This window comes from Populus euphratica, unplaced genomic scaffold (assembly GCF_000495115.2).
Source record: "Populus euphratica unplaced genomic scaffold, PopEup_1.0 scaffold20.1, whole genome shotgun sequence".
In the NCBI taxonomy this organism is placed as follows: domain Eukaryota; kingdom Viridiplantae; phylum Streptophyta; class Magnoliopsida; order Malpighiales; family Salicaceae; genus Populus; species Populus euphratica.
The window spans coordinates 732,818-754,945 of record NW_011499854.1 but is presented as its reverse complement, the minus strand read 5'-3'; the positions used below and the strand labels follow the sequence as shown (position 1 = coordinate 754,945).

At 33.3% G+C, this 22,128-nt stretch overlaps 4 protein-coding genes and 1 pseudogene across 5 annotated transcripts; 3 read left to right on the top strand and 2 right to left on the bottom strand.

The window, feature by feature from the left end:
- The first annotated feature begins 2,694 nt into the window (after positions 1 to 2,694).
- Positions 2,695 to 5,584, top strand: LOC105122507 (30S ribosomal protein S17, chloroplastic-like). Of its 2 annotated transcripts, none has more exons than XM_011021637.1 (3): positions 2,695 to 2,986; positions 3,172 to 3,333; positions 4,550 to 5,584. In XM_011021637.1, the coding sequence occupies exons 1-2, from the start codon at positions 2,825 to 2,827 to the stop codon at positions 3,325 to 3,327; spliced, it is 318 nt and encodes a 105-aa protein (XP_011019939.1). In that variant the 5' UTR covers positions 2,695 to 2,824; the 3' UTR covers positions 3,328 to 3,333; positions 4,550 to 5,584. The 2 variants fall into 2 exon arrangements, with proteins under 2 accessions (XP_011019939.1, XP_011019937.1); XM_011021635.1 differs by lacking the exon at positions 4,550 to 5,584 and adding an exon at positions 4,176 to 4,507 and having other exon boundaries at positions 2,696 to 2,986.
- Positions 4,621 to 5,162, top strand: LOC105122766 (ethylene-responsive transcription factor ERF015-like). The gene is made up of 2 exons (XM_011022053.1): positions 4,621 to 4,659; positions 4,782 to 5,162. Exons 1-2 carry the CDS (start codon positions 4,621 to 4,623, stop codon positions 5,160 to 5,162), a joined length of 420 nt encoding a protein of 139 aa, XP_011020355.1.
- A 1,585-nt stretch (positions 5,585 to 7,169) lies between the features above and the next one.
- LOC105122506 (3-ketoacyl-CoA synthase 15-like) lies at positions 7,170 to 9,400 on the top strand. The gene is made up of 3 exons (XM_011021634.1): positions 7,170 to 7,686; positions 7,848 to 8,432; positions 8,598 to 9,400. Exons 1-3 carry the CDS (start codon positions 7,291 to 7,293, stop codon positions 9,144 to 9,146), a joined length of 1,530 nt encoding a protein of 509 aa, XP_011019936.1. The 5' UTR covers positions 7,170 to 7,290; the 3' UTR covers positions 9,147 to 9,400.
- A 50-nt stretch (positions 9,401 to 9,450) lies between these two features.
- On the bottom strand, positions 9,451 to 11,042 carry LOC105122505 (serine/threonine-protein kinase Aurora-3-like). The gene is made up of 5 exons (XM_011021633.1): positions 10,597 to 11,042; positions 10,428 to 10,523; positions 10,008 to 10,222; positions 9,843 to 9,915; positions 9,451 to 9,734 (listed from the first exon to the last, which is right to left on the bottom strand). Exons 1-5 carry the CDS (start codon positions 10,960 to 10,962, stop codon positions 9,633 to 9,635), a joined length of 852 nt encoding a protein of 283 aa, XP_011019935.1. The 5' UTR covers positions 10,963 to 11,042; the 3' UTR covers positions 9,451 to 9,632.
- A 4,075-nt stretch (positions 11,043 to 15,117) lies between these two features.
- On the bottom strand, positions 15,118 to 21,182 carry LOC105122504 (glucan endo-1,3-beta-glucosidase 6-like; annotated as a pseudogene).
- Between the last annotated feature and the right edge of the window lie 946 nt (positions 21,183 to 22,128).

The following is a 22,128-nucleotide window of genomic DNA, read 5'->3' as shown; positions in this document are numbered from 1 at the left end:
CCTGCATTATGTTGCAATCCGATTAGAAATTTTTAGTATATAAAAAATATTCAGGTGTTGTTAATGTGTTTTTTAGCAGAAAAAAATCAAGATGATAATTTTTAAAATATTAAAATGATAACATATTGGATCGATGCAAATCAACTCAAGTTAACTTGTTAAATCTATTACTTGGGTCATAAGATTTTGATAACCCTGCAGAAAGCAAATCAAAAAAATTATTAAATCTAATTTTCAATTAACTCAATATTGAAAGATGGAATTAAAAAAAAAATCAATTAAAAAAAATAAGTTTATTAAACTTGAGTTAACTTGTTAAACTTGAATAATGAGACTAGGATAATCCCATAAAAAGCAAATATAAAAAATTATGAAATTCAATTATTAATCAATCCAACATTAAAAAATAAAACTAAAAAAAATTAAGAAAACAGAGAAATCCACTTGAGTCAATTGATTAAACTCGTGATCTAGATTATGAGATCAAGATAACCTTTTAGAAAACAAATCAAAACAAATTATAAACCTAATTCTCAATCAACTTAACATTGAAAGATAATTTTTTTTAAAACAATTCAACTAAAAAGGATAAAAAACCCGAGTCAACCATCCTAAATCACAACCCATGTCATACAAATGGAAAAATTATGAAGCTTTATCCCGAACTAATTAGACAACGAAAGATGAAACTGAAAAAAAAATCACATAAAAAATTGTAATTAAAAGAATTAAGGTGGAAATTAAAATAAAAAATAAATTAAAGGGCATAAAAGAATTAAATTGGAGGGTTAATTTGAAAAAAAAATTGAAAAAAGAAAAAATGAAATAAAAATAACAAGGGCTAAGTTGGAAAAATAAAAAAATAAACTTTGATTGAATGACGAGCTTGAAAACCAATAAAACTTTAACAAAAAAAGCTAAAGAAAAAAATCAAAAATCAAAAGAATAAGGAGTGGATTGAAAAAAATAATATATGATAAATTATAATTTAAGGGCTAAATTGAAAAATATATAATTTTTTTTTCTAAAAAGGCCAAGGATGAAAATAATCAATAAAAACATAAGGACTGAAATTCAAAAATGAAAGAAAAAGAGGACAAACATGCATTTTTCATGGAAAAGAGAGAAAGTAAGAAAGAAAAAAAAACATTTACAGGTGACAAATCACTCCTCATCCTCTATCAAGCATCACACCATGAAGAAGAGGATCTAGTGGCGCTTCCAAGAACATGATGAAAGACTAGGTTTATTTATCGGGTGGCGTCACATGCATCGTCTAAAGATTATGAATGTTACTAACATGTTGGTGCATAATGAGTACATGCAATAACTTTTTAAAAGAAAAAAATTAAAACTCAACATAAAATGACTAAAACACCTCTTATAACCAAGGAAATTACAAATAAACCTATATAAAATAACAAAAACACCCTTAAATGGATAACTTTTTTTATATCTATTTTAATGGCAAATATATATTTTAACTATAGCCTAAGAACAAAAAACCTCTTATGCAACAACTCTAATTTTTTTTGACCTTGAGGATAAAGAAATATTTTTAATATTTCAAAGATTGTGAAAAGATGAAAAAACCTTTGATTAATAGTTTTATGTTTTGTTGACTTTAGAAATAAAAATGTAATTTTATTGTGTAAAAATTCAAAAAAAAAATTATATACCTACGAATAATCTTTTAATGGTCAATGAACTATTAGAAAAGATTAAATTACCCCACAAAAAAAAAATCTATATTTTTTACACTAAAATAAAAATAGTAATTATATTATAGTAATTTACAAGTAATTTATGTTTACTCTTACACTTAAATGACCATGCCCTGTAGAGTTCTATTAATTGGAACACAAAGAAGGTGTTTTTTTTTTCTTTTCATTTATTTTTTTCTTTCAATTTTTTTATTTCTAGCTATCTTAATTATTTTTGGACTGATCAAATTAATTGAGGCTCACAAGCCAACTTGTACAAAGTTTAATTTTAAACATGGAATAGATAAGAAGATGAGTTGGTAAGTTTTTTTCCTATAAATTTTGTTTTCTTTTCTCAATTTCATTCTCAAATTTTTTTTATGGGTCAATCGAGTTGCTTTTTGACGATCAAGTCAATTGAATTTTGCTAAGATAATTTTTACATGATTTAATTTTAAACTCGAGCTAAACAATAAATTGAGTCTGAAAGATTTTTTTTTATCAATCTTATCCTCATAATATTTTACTGATCGATCAAATTATTTTTAAATCAAATAAATTGACTAAATCATATTAATATAATTTTTATATAATTTAATTTTAAATATAACTTAGAAAAAAAATCATATTAATAAGTTTTAAAAATGATTCATCAAGTCAGATTTAGAGAACATTTGTACTGTATTTCTAAAATATTTAAATTTTTTTATATATTTTAGATCATTTAATGTGTTAATCTTAAAATTAATTTTTTTAAAAATAAAAAAAATATTATTGTGATATATTTTAATATTATTGTGATATATTTTAATATAAAAAATATTAATATTATTGTGATATATTTTAATATAAAAAATACCTGAAAAAAATTAAGATGATGTAACTATACCATTAATAACTATGCTCTCAAGAGGGCTTGAACTTCTTTCATTATATTAAAAAATTAATTAATTTAACTGTAGTGCGATCATGTAAGAATAAATTAAGTTTTCTTAAAAAAAACAAAGGGACAGGTAAGGGCGAAGGTTTCATTTAGGAAACGGTACGTCGTTGGTGTCTGAAGTTCAGAAGTAAAAAGAGAAAATAGGGTTTAAGGATTTGCTTGGAGAGAGAGGGAGAGGATGAAGTCTGTGGTGGGGATGGTGGTGTCGAACAAGATGCAGAAGTCAGTGGTGGTGGCGGTGGACAGGCTGTTCCACCACAAACTCTACAATCGATACGTCAAGCGGACCTCCAAGTTCATGGCTCACGACGAAAACAACCTCTGCAATATCGGCGATCGAGTCAGTACCCTCTACCTCTCCTTCTTGCTCTTCTTTTTTCCTTCTTCATCTTCTTATTATTATTATGATGATGAGTAACTGATTGATTACTCAAACAAGTAAAGAAAATAAATTCAACGACATGAAAAAAAAAACAGAGAAATTTTTTAAAGTTTTCGAATCTGTGGAATTGGGTGGGCTTTCAGGTTAGATTGGATCCTTCGAGGCCGTTAAGCAAACGGAAAAATTGGGTTGTTGCTGAAATTCTCAAGAAAGCAAGGATATATGTGCCACCATCAGCAGCAGATAATGCTGCTTCGAAAACTAAAGGGGCGGAAGCACCAACTTCTTCGACCTCCTAAGGAAAGGTTTGTGTGAACAATTCAATCTTCATTCTGTATTGTGTTTCTGTACAAACAAAAGGTGAAGTGGACTGAGCGAGGAGTATCGTATATGTCATGTTATGTACATTTAACTTTGTACTTAACCTACAAGGTCAAAAGTTTCATGTTCTTGAATTAAGTTGGATCTTCATCGTATTGTGAGAATTCCTGCATGTTTAAGACTTCGATCATAGGTTGCTGACTGGGGCTTAACATTTTGTTCTGCTAGCATTATTGTGATTCTAATCGTGGTGGATATACTTCTCTGATCAATGCTGTTTTTATTCAAATTCTCATAGATTATGGGATGGCTTTTGAAAACAAAAATTGTGAAGGAATGATTAGTGAGCTAACAACTTTGTGTTGCGATTGAGATGCTGTCAGTCTGACTCTTATTGACTAGTATGGCTGGTTAGTAGTGGCAAGCGAGAGCAGATTGGGGTGTCCCCCCTCTCCTCTCAAGAAAAATAAAGTGGTTTCAGACTTCAGAAACATGATAAGGGTACAGAAGAGAATGACAACGTGTCTTTGGTAGTGTTGTGTTTTGCTAGATGCTAGTTTAGTATGGAGAAGACATGTAACTTCTACTCTAGTCTTTAATACTCTCTTAAATAACTTCCTGGGTAGTGATTGTTGGAACTCAGAGTTACACTGTGCCATGTAAACATGTTTCGAGACTTGTAAGTACCGGAATATAATTTTGAACAGTTTTATGTTAGCATAGTGCTGGAACTGTGGGAGCACATAAAGGAAAATTAATATTAACCAAAATGGAGTTATCCTGGTTCACCAGGTGTAAGCTTGATGTTGCCTTTTCTCTATGACAGGTGATAGTTTGATATAGACATTGTGACAGTTTACTCAAGGCATCTGAAAGACTGAGAAGTCTTGGATTGGGATAAGAAACTCCAACAATTGCTTAGAATGAAGGCTGATAGCTGAAATTAAGTTTTCTGTCTGTGTTTGAATTTTGAATTCTGGATGCGTTATAGACAGATGAACCCTTATGGTTACTGAAACATAACAAGAGGAGGCATTTATGTCCTGTTTTGTATTTTGTTTCATCTTGGTTTTTTTGGTAAATCATATCTTCTTTAATTAACAGAAATTCCATATTGGTGAGCTTGATATTCTGTCTAATGAATGATAATCTTTACTCATAGAAAGTTGTCTGTTTTTTTTCCTTAATGGGAAGGTTCAGGTTGTTTATTTAAGAATGTCCACGTGACAAATGCATTACATTTGTGTCTTGCCAATTGCTGTTCTTTGCAAATGGAAACTCCAAGTCTATGGCAAGCTGACAACGTGACAGTATCTCCACTGCCACATGCATTTTGTAACATCGCATGCCATTATCATGTTAGCTCCACCTGCTCCCCTAGGCTTGAGCTGCATCACTTATCTTGTTCACATCTAAGTTGCATGATTTGCAGTTACCTGCATTTACCCTTAAACATTCAATTGTTGAACACCTCCTCCTCATGGATCCCTGTCAGTCCTCTGCTCCTCCTAAGAAATTTCCTCGAGGGAGAAATTCAGGAATTTACAGGGGTGTCAGAATGAGGACATGGGGCAAATGGGTTTCTGAAATAAGGGTTCCGAAGACTGGACAAAGGATATGGCTGGGTTCTTATGATGCCCCAGAGAAAGCAGCTCGAGCATGTGATGCTATCCAGTATTGTATTCGTGGTGAATGTGGGCAATTCAATTTTCCTGCTGAAAGAAGGCCACAACTTCCTAGTGGTCCAGTAGATGCATTGTTCAAGAAGGAAATAAAGGCTATTGCCTTTAACTTTGCTTCGTCAAATGCATAAGTGTCCCTCTGTGATAACTCCGGTGGAAATGGTTGAGCCATCCTTGCCCAATTTGCAGGTTTTAAGTGCCACTGGAAATGCAGGTAACGTGGAGGGTTATGCTCCAGCTAGTGCGTCAGTACCAGATTTATGTTCAATAGACAATTTACAATTGGATGATTTACTCATGCTGGACATAGAATGGATAGACTCCCTCTAGGTACAACGTATTTCAAGGTTTTGTTGCAGTAATAGACATGAACTGTTTGTTATTTATTCAGTGTGAGCATCTTTGTTGGAAACTGTTGCCAGGTAATGAGATCCCCGTTGAGGGGGGAGTGCTTAGAATGTTTGCAAACAACAAATTTTCATCTTTGGTAATCGCATTTAGTATTTGAAGTGCATGCATGCACGTATGGAAGGACAACACAAATTGATCGACACAATATTTAGTTTCACACTATGCTGTTGATCCGTGCTTTGTTGTGGGTTGTATCATTTTATTTCAACACAAGAAAATGAATGTACAGGTGTTGTCAATATATTTTTTTGACATCAAGAAAATAATTTAATTGTTAATCAAGAATCATATGTTAATAAATATTAAAAAAAAGTTAATGCGATGTGGTGCGTAGAATTGTAAGTTAATTTTTAACATAGTAGAAGAAGAAGAATGCGCTGTTGTTGTATTACAGTTGCAATCTCACCAGGTTAATTTTTAAATATTTTTTTAAGTAGGAAAACGTAAAGATGTTTACGATTGAATGAAATAAAGTTAAAAATACATGAATCCATAAATTGAGAAAGACTTATCAAAGTTATTGAATACTAAAATAAAAGGCTATATATATAGTTATTAATTTTTTTAATAATATATGTGAGATATTATTTTATTGAATACCATTCAATTTTTACTCTATTTTTTAATAATATTATAACATTCTTTTTACAACATTTGCAAGTTTTTTTTTGTGCAACTTGTCACGATCTTCTTCTTCTTTTTAATTTTCATTTGGTGTTTTTCATATATGTATGTATTTTTATCATTATATAATTAAATAAAAAATAATTTTTAAAAAATAAAATTATTAAATTTAATTAGATTATTGATCTAAGTTATGAATTTAAAAATATAGCTCGAATTGATTTAATTAGATCATTGATGAATTTAAAAATATAGCTCGAATTGATTTAAGATGTTGTTGCTTTAATATTAAAAATATAATATTTAAAATTTTTTTAAGTTAAAATAAGTTTTGACTACTCATCTAAATTGCTTTTAAACTTGATAAAAAAATTATTATCATTTAATTTAATAAAAATAATGTAATGGCCCTTGCGACATAAGATTTATTTCTCAACTTCACAACTTAATTTTTAGTTACTCTTTATAATATTTATCAAAACATATAATTCTCAATCTCAAAATTTAATTTCCTAAAGGACACAATTTTTTATAAATTTGATTTGATACATTCAAAAAAATAATCTACTCTGGAGTATGCCGTGAGAAGCTTTATTGTTTTTTTATATTTTCATTTTAATAATAAAATCAAAGCTTTTCTTCTTGTTTTACGTGGACAAAATAATCTTTAGAAAGTAGAAGCACTGAGTTTTGTAGGAAAATTAAGTGCCTGAAATTTGAGCAATTATCTGAACTACGCTCGTTGAATCATGTAAGCTCCTTGTGACTGGTCTCTCTGTTTCCCTCTCTTCAAGGCAGCAAAGCAAAAACATCTATACATTACTTTGAGTAATGTAATTTAATTAGTTAGATTTAAAATTTTATAAAAAAAGTGAATAAAATTAATTGAAGTAGTACAAGCTAATTTGAATACCTGTATTAATTAAAACAAAAAAACAAAAAAAATCTATCCCAAGCACCAGTTCTCGGGTTATAGAAATCCGCTGTTCACTCGCTTTCATGCACAAGAGCCTGCCTATTTCTGTTAGCTTCTCCTGAGTGGTATTAGCCATCACGTAACTCCATGCTTTATTATATTATTTCCTACTACAGCTATAAATCCTTTCTGTGGCAGCCCTCCTTCTTCACACCCCTTTCACCTCCGATGCTGTCTGGGCTTACGTTGTTTCTCCTATAACCCTCTTGGTCTCTCCAGCGTTACTTGGTTTCATAAAACTGCTTCCGATGGCAGGAGAGCAGGAGTTGTTATCCACTGAAATTGTGAACCGGGGCATAGAGAATTCTGGGCCATATGCTGGATCTTTGAACTTCTCTGTGAGGGTTCGACGAGGGTTGCCGGATTTCCTCAACTCGGTTAACTTGAAATATGTCAAGCTCGGATATTCCTATCTCCTTAGCCCTGTCTTTTATTTCCTAACAGCACCAGTTCTCATGGTGATCTTCAGTGCTCAGATTGGAAAGCTCTTCATCTGGCAAGATTTCTGTCCAAAATGTGACCCCATTGATGCACTTTTCATTGTGGGATTGTTGAGTTTAATCATATACATTTATCTTTATTTAAGCCCTCGGTCTACTTATTTAGTCGACTTTGCTTGTTATCGTCCACCAAATGAACTCAAGGTAATTAACTTGTGTTCTTCAAATCTTATAAAAAAAAAAAACCTGTGTTCTAAATAGATCATTCTATCAATTGTTGTAAATCAAGTATCATAATCTTGCCACCAAAAACAATGTGGATTCACACACAGAATAACAGTAATTTCTTGTTATGTTGTGTACAGATTTCAAAGGATGAATTCATCGAGTTGGCGAAGAAATCTGGCAAATTTAATGGTGCCGCCATAGAGTTTCAGCGCCGAGCTCTCAAGAATTCTGGCATTGGAGATGAGACCTACATGCCTAGAATAGTTTTTCAACCTGGGCACAAGATAACACTAAAGGATGGCCGTGAAGAGGCAGCAATGGTCATGTTTGGAGCAGTAGATGACCTTCTTGCCGCCACAAAAATAAGGCCCAAGGACATAAAAATTCTTATTGTCAACTGTGGGATCCTAAATACTACCCCATCACTCTCATCAATGGTAATAAATCACTACAAGCTTAGGCATGATATTCAAAACTTCAATCTCGGTGGCATGGGATGTGCTGCTGGCATTATAGCTATTGATCTAGCTAAAGACCTTCTGAATGCATATCCTGGATGCTATGCACTGGTGGTGAGCACAGAAGCTGTGAGCTATACATGGTACAGTGGCAATGATATGAATATGCTCCTTCCTAATTGTTTCTTCAGACTTGGCGCAGCAGCCATGCTTCTATCCAGTTGCCGCCTTGACCGATGGCAATCTAAGTATGAACTGAAGCAGGTACTACCTCTATATTTTTCCTATTCCTTCAGATATTTCTTTTGACTAATCGCAATCTCAAGTCCCTATACATGTGTTGTCCCTATAGTTTTGTGCTAGCAGTGAAATTATATTATCATACTTGTCAAAGCAGAGCACTATTAACATTTCAAATTTGCTATGCAGCTAGTTCGAACTCACAAAGGCATGGACAACAGAAGCTTCAAAAGCATACATCTAAGGGAAGATGCAGAACGAAAGCAAGGTCTGTCAGTTAGCAAGGATCTGGTTGAGGTGGGAGGCCATGCACTCAAGGCCAACATCACCACTCTAGGCCCTTTAGTCCTTCCTGTGTCTGAACAAGTTCATTTTTTCACTAATTTGCTCTTCAAGAAGAAAAACAGACCATACATTCCAAACTACAAGCTTGCTTTTGAGCATGTGTGCATCCTAGCAACTAGCAAAAAGGTGCTAGATGAAATACAGAAGAACTTGGAGCTTACAGAGGAATACATGGAGGCATCAAAGAAAACTTTGGAGCGATTTGGGAACACTTCGAGTAGCAGTGTCTGGTATGAACTCGCTTACTTGGAGACAAATACAAGGATCAAACAAGGTGATAGGATCTGGCAACTTGCTTTTGGTTCAGGGTTCAAGTGCAACAGTGTTGTTTGGAAGGCGCTTGGGAATGTTGGGAAGCCCAAGCAGAGTCCTTGGATTCAGGATTCTAACTAAAGGAAATAGTAGGAGAGGTGGGAGTGAAAGAATATTATAGGTTTATATATGGAAATTGTTTAGGTTTTTTTTATGTATTTTCAGGAACCGTGGCTTAATGCCATTAGTACAATCTCAACAATGCATCTCAGGAAAATTTCCTAAAAATGCATTAACTGCCACCGGTCTCCAAATCACTTATTAGATTAAGAGTGTGTTTGTTTAAGAGTTGTGCCGGGCAGCTCATCTCACAAACAAACACACTCTAAATCGAGTGGGTGGGAAACCACTTCCAGAAATCTAGTCTATTATTAATTAGAGCATAGAACACAACTGACTGAATATAATTATGATGCATTCACCTTAGAGGGTTAATATTCGAGTTCCAAGCAGTGATAGTCAAACATCTTTCTAGGTCAATACAACGTTTTAGAAGTAGCTTTGCGTTCTCAAAGACGAAAACATTAAATACAAAATTTAAAATAGAACACAAGTTAGAAAATGTTACTACTTATCACAGGTGCCCATTGGATTTGCATTCTTGATTATCCATGGGTGCTCCAAGATCTTCTGAAGAGACAACCTCTTTGAAGAGTCCTTGACCAAAAGCTGCAAAAAAGAAATTACCCAGATCACATATTGAACCCCACAGTTATGCAATTCCATGTTGAGACAATACTAGTAAGGCAATACCGTTACTCTTAAAGAAAAACTTACCCGGGTGATGAGGTTCTTTGCTTCTGCAGAGACAGGAGGAGTGGAAGGAAAAGTAAGATCAACCTTCACAATCCTGCATCACAAAATTCACTTTCCACATAAATCCCAGTTCAATTCTCTACACAAATCAGACCAAATAACCCATTAAAACACAACCCTTCCCACCTTCTGAACGTATCACGCTGACTCTCAGCCTCAAAGGGAGGAGCCCCATAGAGGAACTCATAACAAAGAATTCCCAAAGTCCAGTTATCAACAGCGTAATCATGAGCCTTATTCTCCACCATTTCCGGTGCCAAGTAATCCAAAGTTCCACACATAGTGTGTCTTTTGCTCCTCGATTGCACAGACCACCCGAAATCCGCAATTTTCAGTCGACCCTTCAAATGTTAGCATTCAACAAAGTTCTCAAATCAACAACAAAAAAAAAAGAGAGGATATTATCTGTTAATAGATAACCTCAAAATTGCTCATATTAATCTAAACTGCAATCGAAATATAAGCATACAAGGATTTAAACAAAATTAAGTACAATTATTTAATTAATCACAAATTCTGATTAAAAAACAAATAAGAGCAACACACCTCGTGATCAAGCAACAAATTTTCAGGCTTTATATCTCTGTGAATCACATCCTTCTCATGACAATACGCCAATGCATTCGCCAGACTCGCAACATACTGAAATTAATTAACAATAAAATGAATCATAATAATAATCAGTAAAAATAAATTGAGAGCGAGAGAGACGGACCGTGGCGGCTTTTTGCTCAGAGAGAGAACCGCACTTTCTAAGCTCTTTAAAAAGTTCACCGCCGTGAGCGTATTCAAGAATCATGAAGACGCGTTGGTCATCGTGAAACCAACCGTAGAGTCGGAGAATGTTAGAGTGACTGAGACTGGTTTGAATCTCCATTTCCCTCTTCAATTGATGATGAATGTTGTACTTGTCGATTTGTTCCTTGAAAATCACCTTCAATGCCACTATGTACTTGCTCTTCACTTCCCTGGCTACATAGACCCGGCCGAATTTCCCTCTCCCTAAGGGTTTTCCGATCTCGAAGTCGGCTATCGACCATCCCCTTCGCCGCGGCTCTGACTTTTTGTTGTCTTCTGCCATTTTCGATGATCGGTTCGATTCTAGTGTGAGAAGATAACTGCTTTTGAAATTTGGGATTTTTTTTTTTTTTCGAATTTCCACCGTTCTGTTTTTTTATTTTCAAGTTTAGTGTGAGCCCGCCCATATTAAAACGCACCGTTTGGGCTTTGCTTTTTTTTTTTTCCAGTTTTTTTCCGGCAAACCTCACATTTAAAGTATTTTTTATATCATAATAAAAAATGTGTTTCTCAATTATACCATTTCATTAAATATAATTAATAAAATCATTAAGTGTTCACGTCGTCCTCATGTGATCCCATTTTCTTTAATTTTTTAATAATATAGATCATGTGCTCTGCATTATATCAAAACATAAAATTTAAATCTCTCAAATAGTAGCTTTATTCACTCAAATATCTCTCTCACACTGTATCAAAAGCTGAAATTCCTTTTTAGTTTCATCATCTGATGGGGATCGCATGAAGAATAAGCAGATAATTAATAAATTTGTTGATTTTATTTAACGCAATAATCCAATTTAAAAATAAAAGTTATTTGGTAGTACAATTGAAAATTTAAGATTGATGGTGAAATTACCAAAAAAATATTGATATTAAGAGGGCCAAAATGAAACACATCTTAAATTACAGTGACTAAAACATAACCTTCTCCATAAATTTTACGGCGGTGGAGGAACACCGTGTGGATTTCAGGGTGTTGGAAAACAAACCAAATTCGCAAACAAAAGTAAAATCCGCAAGCATGGCAAAAAGACAGAAATTGCTGAAATTATTTGCACCTAGCTCTCTCTCTCTATCTCTCTCTCTCTTCCTGATTTCTTTGATTTTGATCCATGCATGGCAAGGTTTCTTGGAGGATTCTAGAATGTGAGTGTCTGAAACAAGTGGAGAGAAATCCATTTCACTTCTATTTCACTTGCAAATGGATCTAATCTTGACTAAAATGAAGCACCATCATCTTCTTTTACAACCTATGGCCTCCAATCACTTCACTCGCAAATCGACCAGAGTTAATGGTACCTTGTATGCTAAAATAAACTGAGATTCTTTGTCGAGTTGCACTATTTATAGGAACCATCAAAATCTTTTTTTTTTTAATCCAACTTCTTTTTTTTTAATTTTTTAATATTTTTTTATTCACTATTTATATGAACCATTAAAATCTTTTTTTTTTAATCCAACTTTTTTTTTAATTTTTTAATATTTTTTAATCTTATTCTTATACTTTTTATTAACAGTTGTTTAGGTTTTCTTTTGCATTGAACAAGGTGATTGGATCAAGTTGTGCAATTGTAGCACATATTAACTTTAAACCAAGGCAAGATAAGGAGTTGAATCAGAAGTATTTTTTTTTTGTTAATTTTATTAGTGTTATCATTTTTATTCTTAAGTTTTTTTACTAATTAACTAAGTTATTTTTGAATCAAGTAAATTGATTGGCTTACGTCATAGCGAATTTGAAATAATTTTAATTTTAAACTTGATTTAGATAAGCAGTCAAAAGATTTTTTTTTCTATCAATCTCATTCTTGGGCTTTTTCACATATCCGTTACTTTATTTTTAAACCGTCCAAGTCGATTGGTTAAACTCAAGTTGGACAAGGAATTAGATTAAGAGGTTTCAATGTTAACATATTAGGTCAAGTTTAAAAATATTAAATAGTTTTTTACAACTTGAATATTTTTTATTACATTAAAAAATGATTTTAACCACCTCAACCTATAAACTAGTTGTCACAAGGAAAATCTAAGCTAACTACATGTAAAAAAAAAAAGAAAAAAAAGTCACCATATATTTTTATTATAATTAAAAATCTTAACTAATAGTCACCATATACTTTTATTATAATTAAAAATCTTAACTAATTTTTCAAATGTTACAGGGAAAGAGCTAAAAATGTAATAAGAAATATAGTTATCATCCTATATGTCACACCATGATGAATCAACACCAAAATAAATTAATTATTTTGGAGTCGTTATCTAATAATTAAAAAAATTAGAGATCATAAAAAAAAACATTGATTTATTCAGAGATCCTGTACTAAGTTAATTATGATTAATAAAAGATAAGCATCACTCTTACCGTTTCATTTATGATTAAAACAAGATATATTTTTGAGCTTATTCATGATTTAATAAAAATAAGATATCAGTTCTTAAAAATAAAAGACTCATTAAAAAAATAATGATAATCCCTAACAAAGAAGATTTTGTTGAAGCTAAAATTTTTATATAAAAAAAAACCATTACTTTAATCCCTAATTGTAGGAGATTTCATCGAAGTTAGGTATTTTTACAAAAACTATGACATCAATCTCTAATTGTAGGAGATTTCATCAAAGTTAAGGAGTTTTTATAATAATCATTATTTTAATCCTTAATTGTAAGGGATTTCATCAAAGTTGAGTGTTTTTATAACAATCATGGTGTTAATCTCTAAATGTAGGAGATTTCATCAAAATTAGGTATTTTTATTAAAAAAATTATGATAATAATCTCTAATTGTAGGATATTTTATCAAAATTATTAAAATAAAACATTGAACCCGTATCTACGCTGAAAATAAGTTTTGGCCTATTCCTTCAAAAAATCTATAATTTACTAATTATTATTTTTTACTTTATAAAAAGAAGATATTTTTTTGTATTTTGAATATGTAGACCAATAAGCCATTTAACCCGGGTCAAGTTTTTAATGGGTTTAATAATGTTATTAAGCTAAAAATATACGTGCAACAAATATTTTAAAAATAAGTCAACACAAATATTTTTTTCATTTTATAAAATGTTAATTCATGCAAAAAAAATATTTATTTATTTATTTTGTAATGCTAATATTTTTTTCATTTTATGAAATGTTAATTCATGCAAAAAAAAAATTGTTTATTTATTTTGTAATGCTTGGCCATGAAGTAAATTAAAACAAACTGATAAAGAAAATTTTATGATACCGCTTTTATTTTTTTTTGGTTTATCGTTTCGTGTTTAACTCATGCTGAAAGAAACGAATCACCCACATGCATAGTATTGCTTCACTAATTAAACCCACGATCATCCCACAGCTACACACATCTATAGAGTCATCTCCATGAAGGTGTGTTGAAGTGTAGGTTCTTCTTTTGGTTGTTATGCAGAGGTTTGATTCCAGTCTTTTTGGAGATTGATAGAGAGGTTCACCACACTCTAGTTGATTTCCTCGGATGTTAAACATTGTCTTGCACCATTGTACACGATAAGAAGTTTATGTCCGGGTTCTCTTAGATTGCTTGAATCAAATGTTTGGTTTTTGAGGTATGGTTTATATCTTTTCCTTTGAGGTTATGATAAGGTCTTGTTCATGGTTGTTTTGATATTCATGGTTATTCAACCTTTGGAGCATACATTCAAGATTAGAATTTGACCTTAGAAACATTATTCTATCAGTAATGTATCACCAGCTAAACATTTAATAATTGATTTTACTCTTACATAAAGCTTTGAATTCAAGTAGAAACATGTTAATTATATAATGGCACAAAGTATACATGTCTTAATCATTCCACTTCAAGGTTTGAAGGTGAATGCTAATTAGCATCGATATTCTCTTGATCCTGGATTATTGATTCTACTCCATTGGCAAGGGAGGTTGTGCCTGGGGTTTGTCACTGCATTACAAAACATCGTTCTTGTCTTGCTGGGCTTGGTCTTGCGGGGACCCTAAAAAAGCATGGAAGAATTTGTAGAAAAAATGCAACCATGGAAGGTGGACTTCATTAGCATTAATTTGGAGTCTTTGAAAACCATCTCCATAACAATGTTTGGGAGATGTTAGGCAGTGTCCAATCTAATGATGTAGCGATCGAGCATTCTTCTAGTGGTTGGGGAGCTGGAGCTATCTTCTTAGTTGCTTGCCAAAACACATAATATTCTGGGTTCCTAACTGATACCTAGATACAGGGTGTTCTAGTTCAAAAGATAAAGCAACCAATCCCCCATGGTTGTTTAGTTACCATAACTTTCAGAACTGCAACATGTTTTCCAACTGATCAGCTCGGTATGATATGGCCTCCATTCGCAAGCTTTATTTTCTAAATATGCATGACGTTTTCCAGCTGATCAGCTCGGTATGATATGGCCTCCATTCGCAAGCTTTATTTTCTAAATATGCATGCATATATTAAATAGTTTAACAATTTATTTTCATACATTCGAACATTCGTTTCTAGAACACACAAAAATCAAGTTACAATCTATTCAATTCCAAAATCGCTCTTGGCTAGCTTCCTTTATATCCTACACACCAGATTAATGAGACTAGTTGATGAAAACTGCTACCACAAAAAGTTAGGGGAGCTTTGAGGTTTACACAATTTCTAAGAAAAATAGAATGAGACATGCAACCAAACCCACTGCCTTCTTGGCATGCCCGAGTGCCTATACCGCACCGCCATAGTATGGCTCAATCATTACCTCAAATTTGCAGGTTGGAGTAGATGGATTTGTCTTAGTGATTGTCGAAAGGTTTGGAAACTTGCATGCAGCGTCAAGTTGATTTTGTATCTGGAAATAACTGTTAAATGCATATGAGATGTTCCCCCTAGCATCCAAATTTCCACATGAAGTCCCATAACCAAGCCTAGTGCAATCATTCTAGCATCCAAATTTCCACATGAAGTCTGACACGACTAAAAGATTGATTCAGATTATATATTGTTAACATGATTACATTAGTCATCTTATTCAATTAATGCTAATACTTGTAAATCTCGTCAAGCATTCATGATTATAACTTATGTTAACAATAAATCAAGTTCCTTTCATAGCTCAGGTGTCGGTTATACCATACATTATGGGCTATGAAAGTGCCAAGCATTTGTTGTACCAAGTGTTATACAACATAAATCAAGATTAGTCATTTAACAAGCAAAGTATTAAAGAGTGAACAAGATAACAAATATAAAACATGTTAGTATCAAACATTAAGGTCCATATTAAGTTTACATTATACTTATTCTTACACCATTAGTGTAACCTTTTCACCTTGACATAATTAACTTAGCTAGACATAATGAAAGAAAGCAAAATAGATAAACAAAATAAGAACATAAAAGTTAACTAAGTAAAGGAAAGGAAATGAAAGGCATAAACTTAATATTAATGAAAACAAAGCATAAAAAATACAAAGAGAGAAAGGAAGAGCATGATCTTGATCTGAACACCAAGATGCCTAAATGCATGGCAAATGTCTCCTTTTATAGGCCAAAATTGGGAACTATTGATTTGATGACTAATTGATAAGTGGGTGGCCAACTTTTGACTTGGTGACAATCTTTATCTTCTCTTGTCTGCCCAAAACGTCATTGATAACGTCAAAATTGGAGCCAGTTGCAAACATGAAAGTTGTAGGCAATTGTCTCAGCTTTCTTGTGTAAAAATTTCAGCTCATTTGGACTTCTAGAACTCCAGATATGGCCAAAATACCGAACAGTGCTCGGGCTGGAAGACAGATTCGGGCTTCTTTGTTGTTGCTACAATTTGGACTTGATAATGGCCTTTTTAGATCTTGGGCTCCATATGAAAGTTGTAGGCCTATGTCTTACCTTTCCATCCATATAAATTGGACCTAAATCTGAGATATATAGCTCTAGATATGACCCAATTACCGAACAGTGTTCCGGTTTGGATTGCACCGACATCTCTTTTCTAAGTTTGGCCATCTCTTTATCCTTGCAATTTAAGTTCTTAAAGTCATCAATTAATCCTTTCATTTATGTGATAGGCCTGCATTAAAAATAGATATTTACCACAAATTAAAGGTATCTTATATTATTAGATATATTATTATAAAACATGCTTTGGTTAAGAAGTTATTGATACTTCAAGTGCAAAATGATGATATAAAACCATGATAAAAATGCACTTTTAAGTACTAATCAAAGTCCCATAACCAAGCCTAGTGCAATCAGCTAGTCCGCAGGCATAACTTACACTTAGTGGCACTTGGGGGTCATCAAGCTTGGCCGATGGCTTCATCACACACCATTTACTCTCCAGGTAGCTGACTCTTCTTGCTGGAATTAAAGCTTCTGTATTTGTTGTGCCAAGGTTGAAAGCATATTTGGGCATTCCATCAAATGTAAATACCCCCTAGTGCCGTTCGAAGTTCCCAAGATCAACACTTTTGGCATCCTCATCAATCAGACTAAACAAATAGGCATTAATATCAGCATTAGGCTTTAATGGAGTCCCTTTCCCACTGGAAATATATGACATGAAACCTTGGTTGAAACGCTGGGCATATTCTATGTTAGCGTTCTTGCCCCTATCAGTTGGCCACCCGATCTCTCCAAAAATGATAGGCAAATTCCCAAATCCATTCTTTTGTAGAGCATGCACAAGAGTATCATAGTTAACATCAAACATGTTATAGTAAGATGTGTCGCCATCATTTACAGGATTTGCATTACCATCAAAGAAGGCATAATCAACCGGGAAGTCAGCATTAGAGTAAAGGCTTATAAAAGGATAGATATTCACAGTGAAGAGGGCAGTGGCATCATTCAAGAATTTGACAATGGCAAGCATGAGATCACGAATATCAGCTCAAAAGTCACCACCAGAAGGAAGTCCACTTGAGCTCTCATAGACATCAGCATTCAGAGGGACAGTGACCTTTATTAAATTGCCAAGCCCAGCTTTTATCAGAGCAGATTGGACATTCTGGAGAGCAGGGAATGTTTTTCTGAGAAAGCTTCCATTGTATGTTTGAAAGAAAGGTTCATTTCCAATTGCAACATATCTGTACAAGAATAATTTGATAAGTTAGACAAAAAGCAAATTAATTAGTGTCAAGTCATGCCTATATTTCTGCACTTGATGTCAAGTTTTCACAAGACAACAAAATGGCAGAAGTCTATGGAACCCTTTTATCTTTCTTATAAACCTCCAAAGATTTCATCACCTCTATCTAGACAAAATAAAATTACACCAAAATCGTTGGGTACACATTTCATGTTTAAAGGCATATAAGAACCTGTAAATCCAAGATGGCGACAACAAATTCCAGGACATGCAAAAGATGCATGCCCATCCAATATGCTAAAGCCCATCATTTCCATACCATACATTTAGAAAGGATGAATGTTCGAATTTTTTTTTTCAGACAGATTATATCAGCCAAATACATAAAGATGCCAGTGCCATTATGTTAATGATGTCTCCCATAGTTAACACTACGTGCACTTGCTTTCAAGAGCTTTTTTTTTTTTTAGAGGTGAATTTCAGGACAATTTCACATTCAGGGTAACATAAAATTAGCAGAAAACACAAGTGATTTTATTGACAAATGGAATCTATTCACATCTGATGATATGAACAGTGATAGAATGATGTGAACTGTATTTCTGGATGTTTAAATATGAGATTTCTACAAGAAAGAAGTAGAGCCACTAACATCTAGTGTAACTGAGGATCAAAACAAATGGGACCACAAAGTTCAGTCCAACTAATATGATCCCATACCATTAATATTCTGGAGGAAATTGTTAAGAGTTGCTGGCTCCAGATTTTAGTTTGATTGTTCTATTGCTTCTTTCTTTTTTTGGAATTTTGCAGGCAAGGTTACCTGACTTTGCTTTGCATAGTTTGCGGCCTTTTTGACACTTTGATAGTTCAATTCCTATTCCAACATTACATTTTATAATCAAAATGTACAATGAGAAAACAAGAAACTTATGAAAACAGAAGGCCTTTTGGGAACCTAAATCAAGATTGCACCCAAACTATGAATGTTAGAGCGCAGAAGAGTCAGAAAGACCATGATGCTTCCCTCAATCAAATTTATGTTTGTCCGATGCATCGTAAATTATTCCAGTTCATTCCTTTCATGTGAACCAAAACCAAGACAAAAAGATAAGATTTCATATTCAACTTTTTCTAGACCAAGCACCACCATCTAATGGGCAAGATTAATTGAAGAATAGGGCATGGAATCACCCAGGACATGCAAGAAACCATGACTGAAGAATGGGACTTAAAGTTCACTGGAAGAAGGGACCTGGGATTCGGCCAATACCTAAAAGGTGCAACTTGAACTCCATAACACATTTGCTGATAAATGAGCTAGACAGTAGAAAATCTTCAAATATTTTGGAGAGTATAATCAGAAATCTCTAAAATCTCTAAGCAGGAACCAAGGCAAGTGACTAACTTTCATGCAATAGAACCCATAAAATCACTTCTTGGTGTAGCAATTTCAAGATAAACTAGGAATCCCCAACATAAATAACTTATAAAGAAAGATAGAGAAAACAAAAGGCTATAAAATAAATCATGGTAAGACAAATTCATAAAAGTGCCAAACATCAAACACAACCCCCACAATTACGTAGCCAAGTTAAGTTACCTTCATCGAGTTGTCTCTTGGCTGTATCAGATAAAAACATATAGCCAAACAAGAATTAATTTGTTGGTGTTAACATGATGATAAAGCATAGTCATTTAGTCAATCCAAATTCTAATTGAAACCTCTTGGAGTTATGACTGTGCTGTCCGTAATAAATCAAGAGGGACCACAACAAAATGTGCAGATAAAATCTGTCACCAATAACAAAAAGACTTAAGTTAATTCAAATTCTAATTTAAATCTTTTGAAGAACATGACATTGTTTAGTTAGTCTGCAATAAATCGAAAGGGACATCAACATACTGTACAGATAAATCCGCCAACAATTAAAAGAGAGCTTTAGACATTATTATAGATCAGTTTCAATGAGGCAGACAGAGAAAAGGCTCTCAAACTGATGAAGACAAGATATAATGACATCCCAGCATCTAACTTACTACATCTAATCTTGAAATTTCACGCCATTTGGAACTGGCATAACTGAACATAAGACCAGGCAACACCCTTACCCTCCGAACAATATTTCTCTCAACAACCACAAACTAAAAGATAAATTATCACAATAATCACCAACAGTTCAAAGGAAGGAAAACAAACAATTAATTTCAGCTAATAATCTCAATTTCTTGTAAACCAAGTCAGGAAACAAGACACACACACACACATGAAAGCAAGAGTAAATTTGACCTGATGTTGACATTATTTGAGGTGACATGTGCGGAGACATTTTTGGAAACCCATTTCTCAGCAGCCTTCATGCTACTAGCCAGAGTAGCAAGCATGTCATTTGGGATACCCACCATGACCTCAATCCCAGTCTTACCAAGAGCTTTTAGAGTATCATAATCTGCATCAAAAAGCTTAACCTTTTGGATCTCGTTTTCCCTAAGCAGCCTCACCATAATTGTTGGATCCAAAGGGTAGGTAGCTTACATTCCCCAGTTGGCACCTATGGTCATTGCACCACTCACTATTGAAAGCAATGAAACTAATCCAATAGCCACATGATACAACCGCATCTTTTCTTTTCTTCAAACAAATGAGTTAAGCTTCTTTCTGAAAGTGACGACGATAACAATAACAATACAGAACTGGAGTAGATAGTGATGACAACAATAATACAAGATATGCGTAGGGATCAGTCTCTAGTTAAGAGACAAATCTTACAAGCAAGCACTAAAAAAGGGAATTAATCTTTCAGAGGCAAACCAACTATAGAAACCCCAGATGCGAAAGCAGCTAGAAGAGTAGGAGGCCCATCAAATCTAGTTTTGATGAAAAGGATAGGTATATAGGTGGTCTTGATTACAAGTAATAGTAGTGGTAAGTATAACAATAAAGCAAGAGGCTTTAAAGTACAACTTTAACATCTAAAAACAGAAATATTGGAATTAGCAATAATATGTCTTCCTATGAATCACAAAAGAAAGAAAAGAAATGGAGTTGTCAACTTCAGTTGAAATCATCAAACAAACTAAAATTGAAAGGGAGAGAGCTTAAGTGATGAGAAGGAGATTAAGCTAAAGTAAGGAAGATTTTGAACAAAGAAGCTGGTAGACAGAAACAGTAACAACTTGCATTAGTGGTAACTAGGAACCAGATTCATAAATAAGAGAAGATTAAGCTAAACAAAGAAAGAAGGAAAGATTGTGCGTAAAGAAGTTGGGAGACAAAGAGAGTAGCAACTTACATCAGTGATAACTAGGAACCAGATTCGTAAATAAGACAGCGCACTGAGTGCAAAAAACAAAACTCGAACAAACAAAGCGAAAAGTTGGGGTTTATTAAAGTGCGAAAGAAAAGAGGGAGAGGGGGAGGTGTAGCCAGGAGGACTGTGAGGTCATGAAGAAGTTAGGAAGAAGAGAGGGAGAGAGGGAGAGGGGGAGGTGTAGCTAGGAGGACTGTGAGGTCATGAAGAAGTTAAGAATTTTGCTCTTGTTGAAGCAGACAGTATTTTATTAGCTAAGCTAAAGATTGAACTTGTTAGAAGAGTTGAAATACTAAATCATCAAAAAGAAAGGCAGGGTCCTTCCTCCATACAAACACTACCACGCACTCACTGACTAACACCTGGCCTGCAACTAAACAAAAGTTGAGAGAGAGAGATATGAAGTGTCGTCACATTAACATATGAAATGAAAACAAAAAATGAAATTGTAAATTATAAATAAGTCCTTGTATTTTATTGAAACTAGTTACTTAGTTCATGTAGTTTCCCGATCGACAATCCTCGGTTCAGTAACTTTTAGTTCTCTGAATGAATTCTTTCATGAGAAAACTTTCCCACATTACCTGTCTCTCCTTTAACCTTTTTATTTTTTAAAAAATAAATAGATAGATAGATATATGGATTAGAAATATAGTTTATAAACAATAAGGACTAATTAATTCGTCTCGTTAAACTTAAAGGACTAGATTATAATTAACTCTTAATAGATTGAAACAAATTATCTTGAGGCGGGTGTCTGTCTGTAATATTGGCAAGATAGGATTTGGCAGCCACCTTTGTTGCATGAATGTAATGATAATTTGGTCATTCATCTCTCCAACGACTACTTTCGGTGGTCGCATATCCTTCAGAGTTGGTCATTATCTAGCTGGGTCTGGACCAGATCTTCTTGTTCAGACACCAAACCCAACTATTTATCGTAGTCCAATTTGGGATCAAATCTAATCTTGTTTTAGTGGGTCTCTTTTTTTTGTATTTTAATTTTTTTATTTATATCAAATTATTTTTTTATGGTTTTATATTGTTTTAATATATTGATATTAAAAATAAATT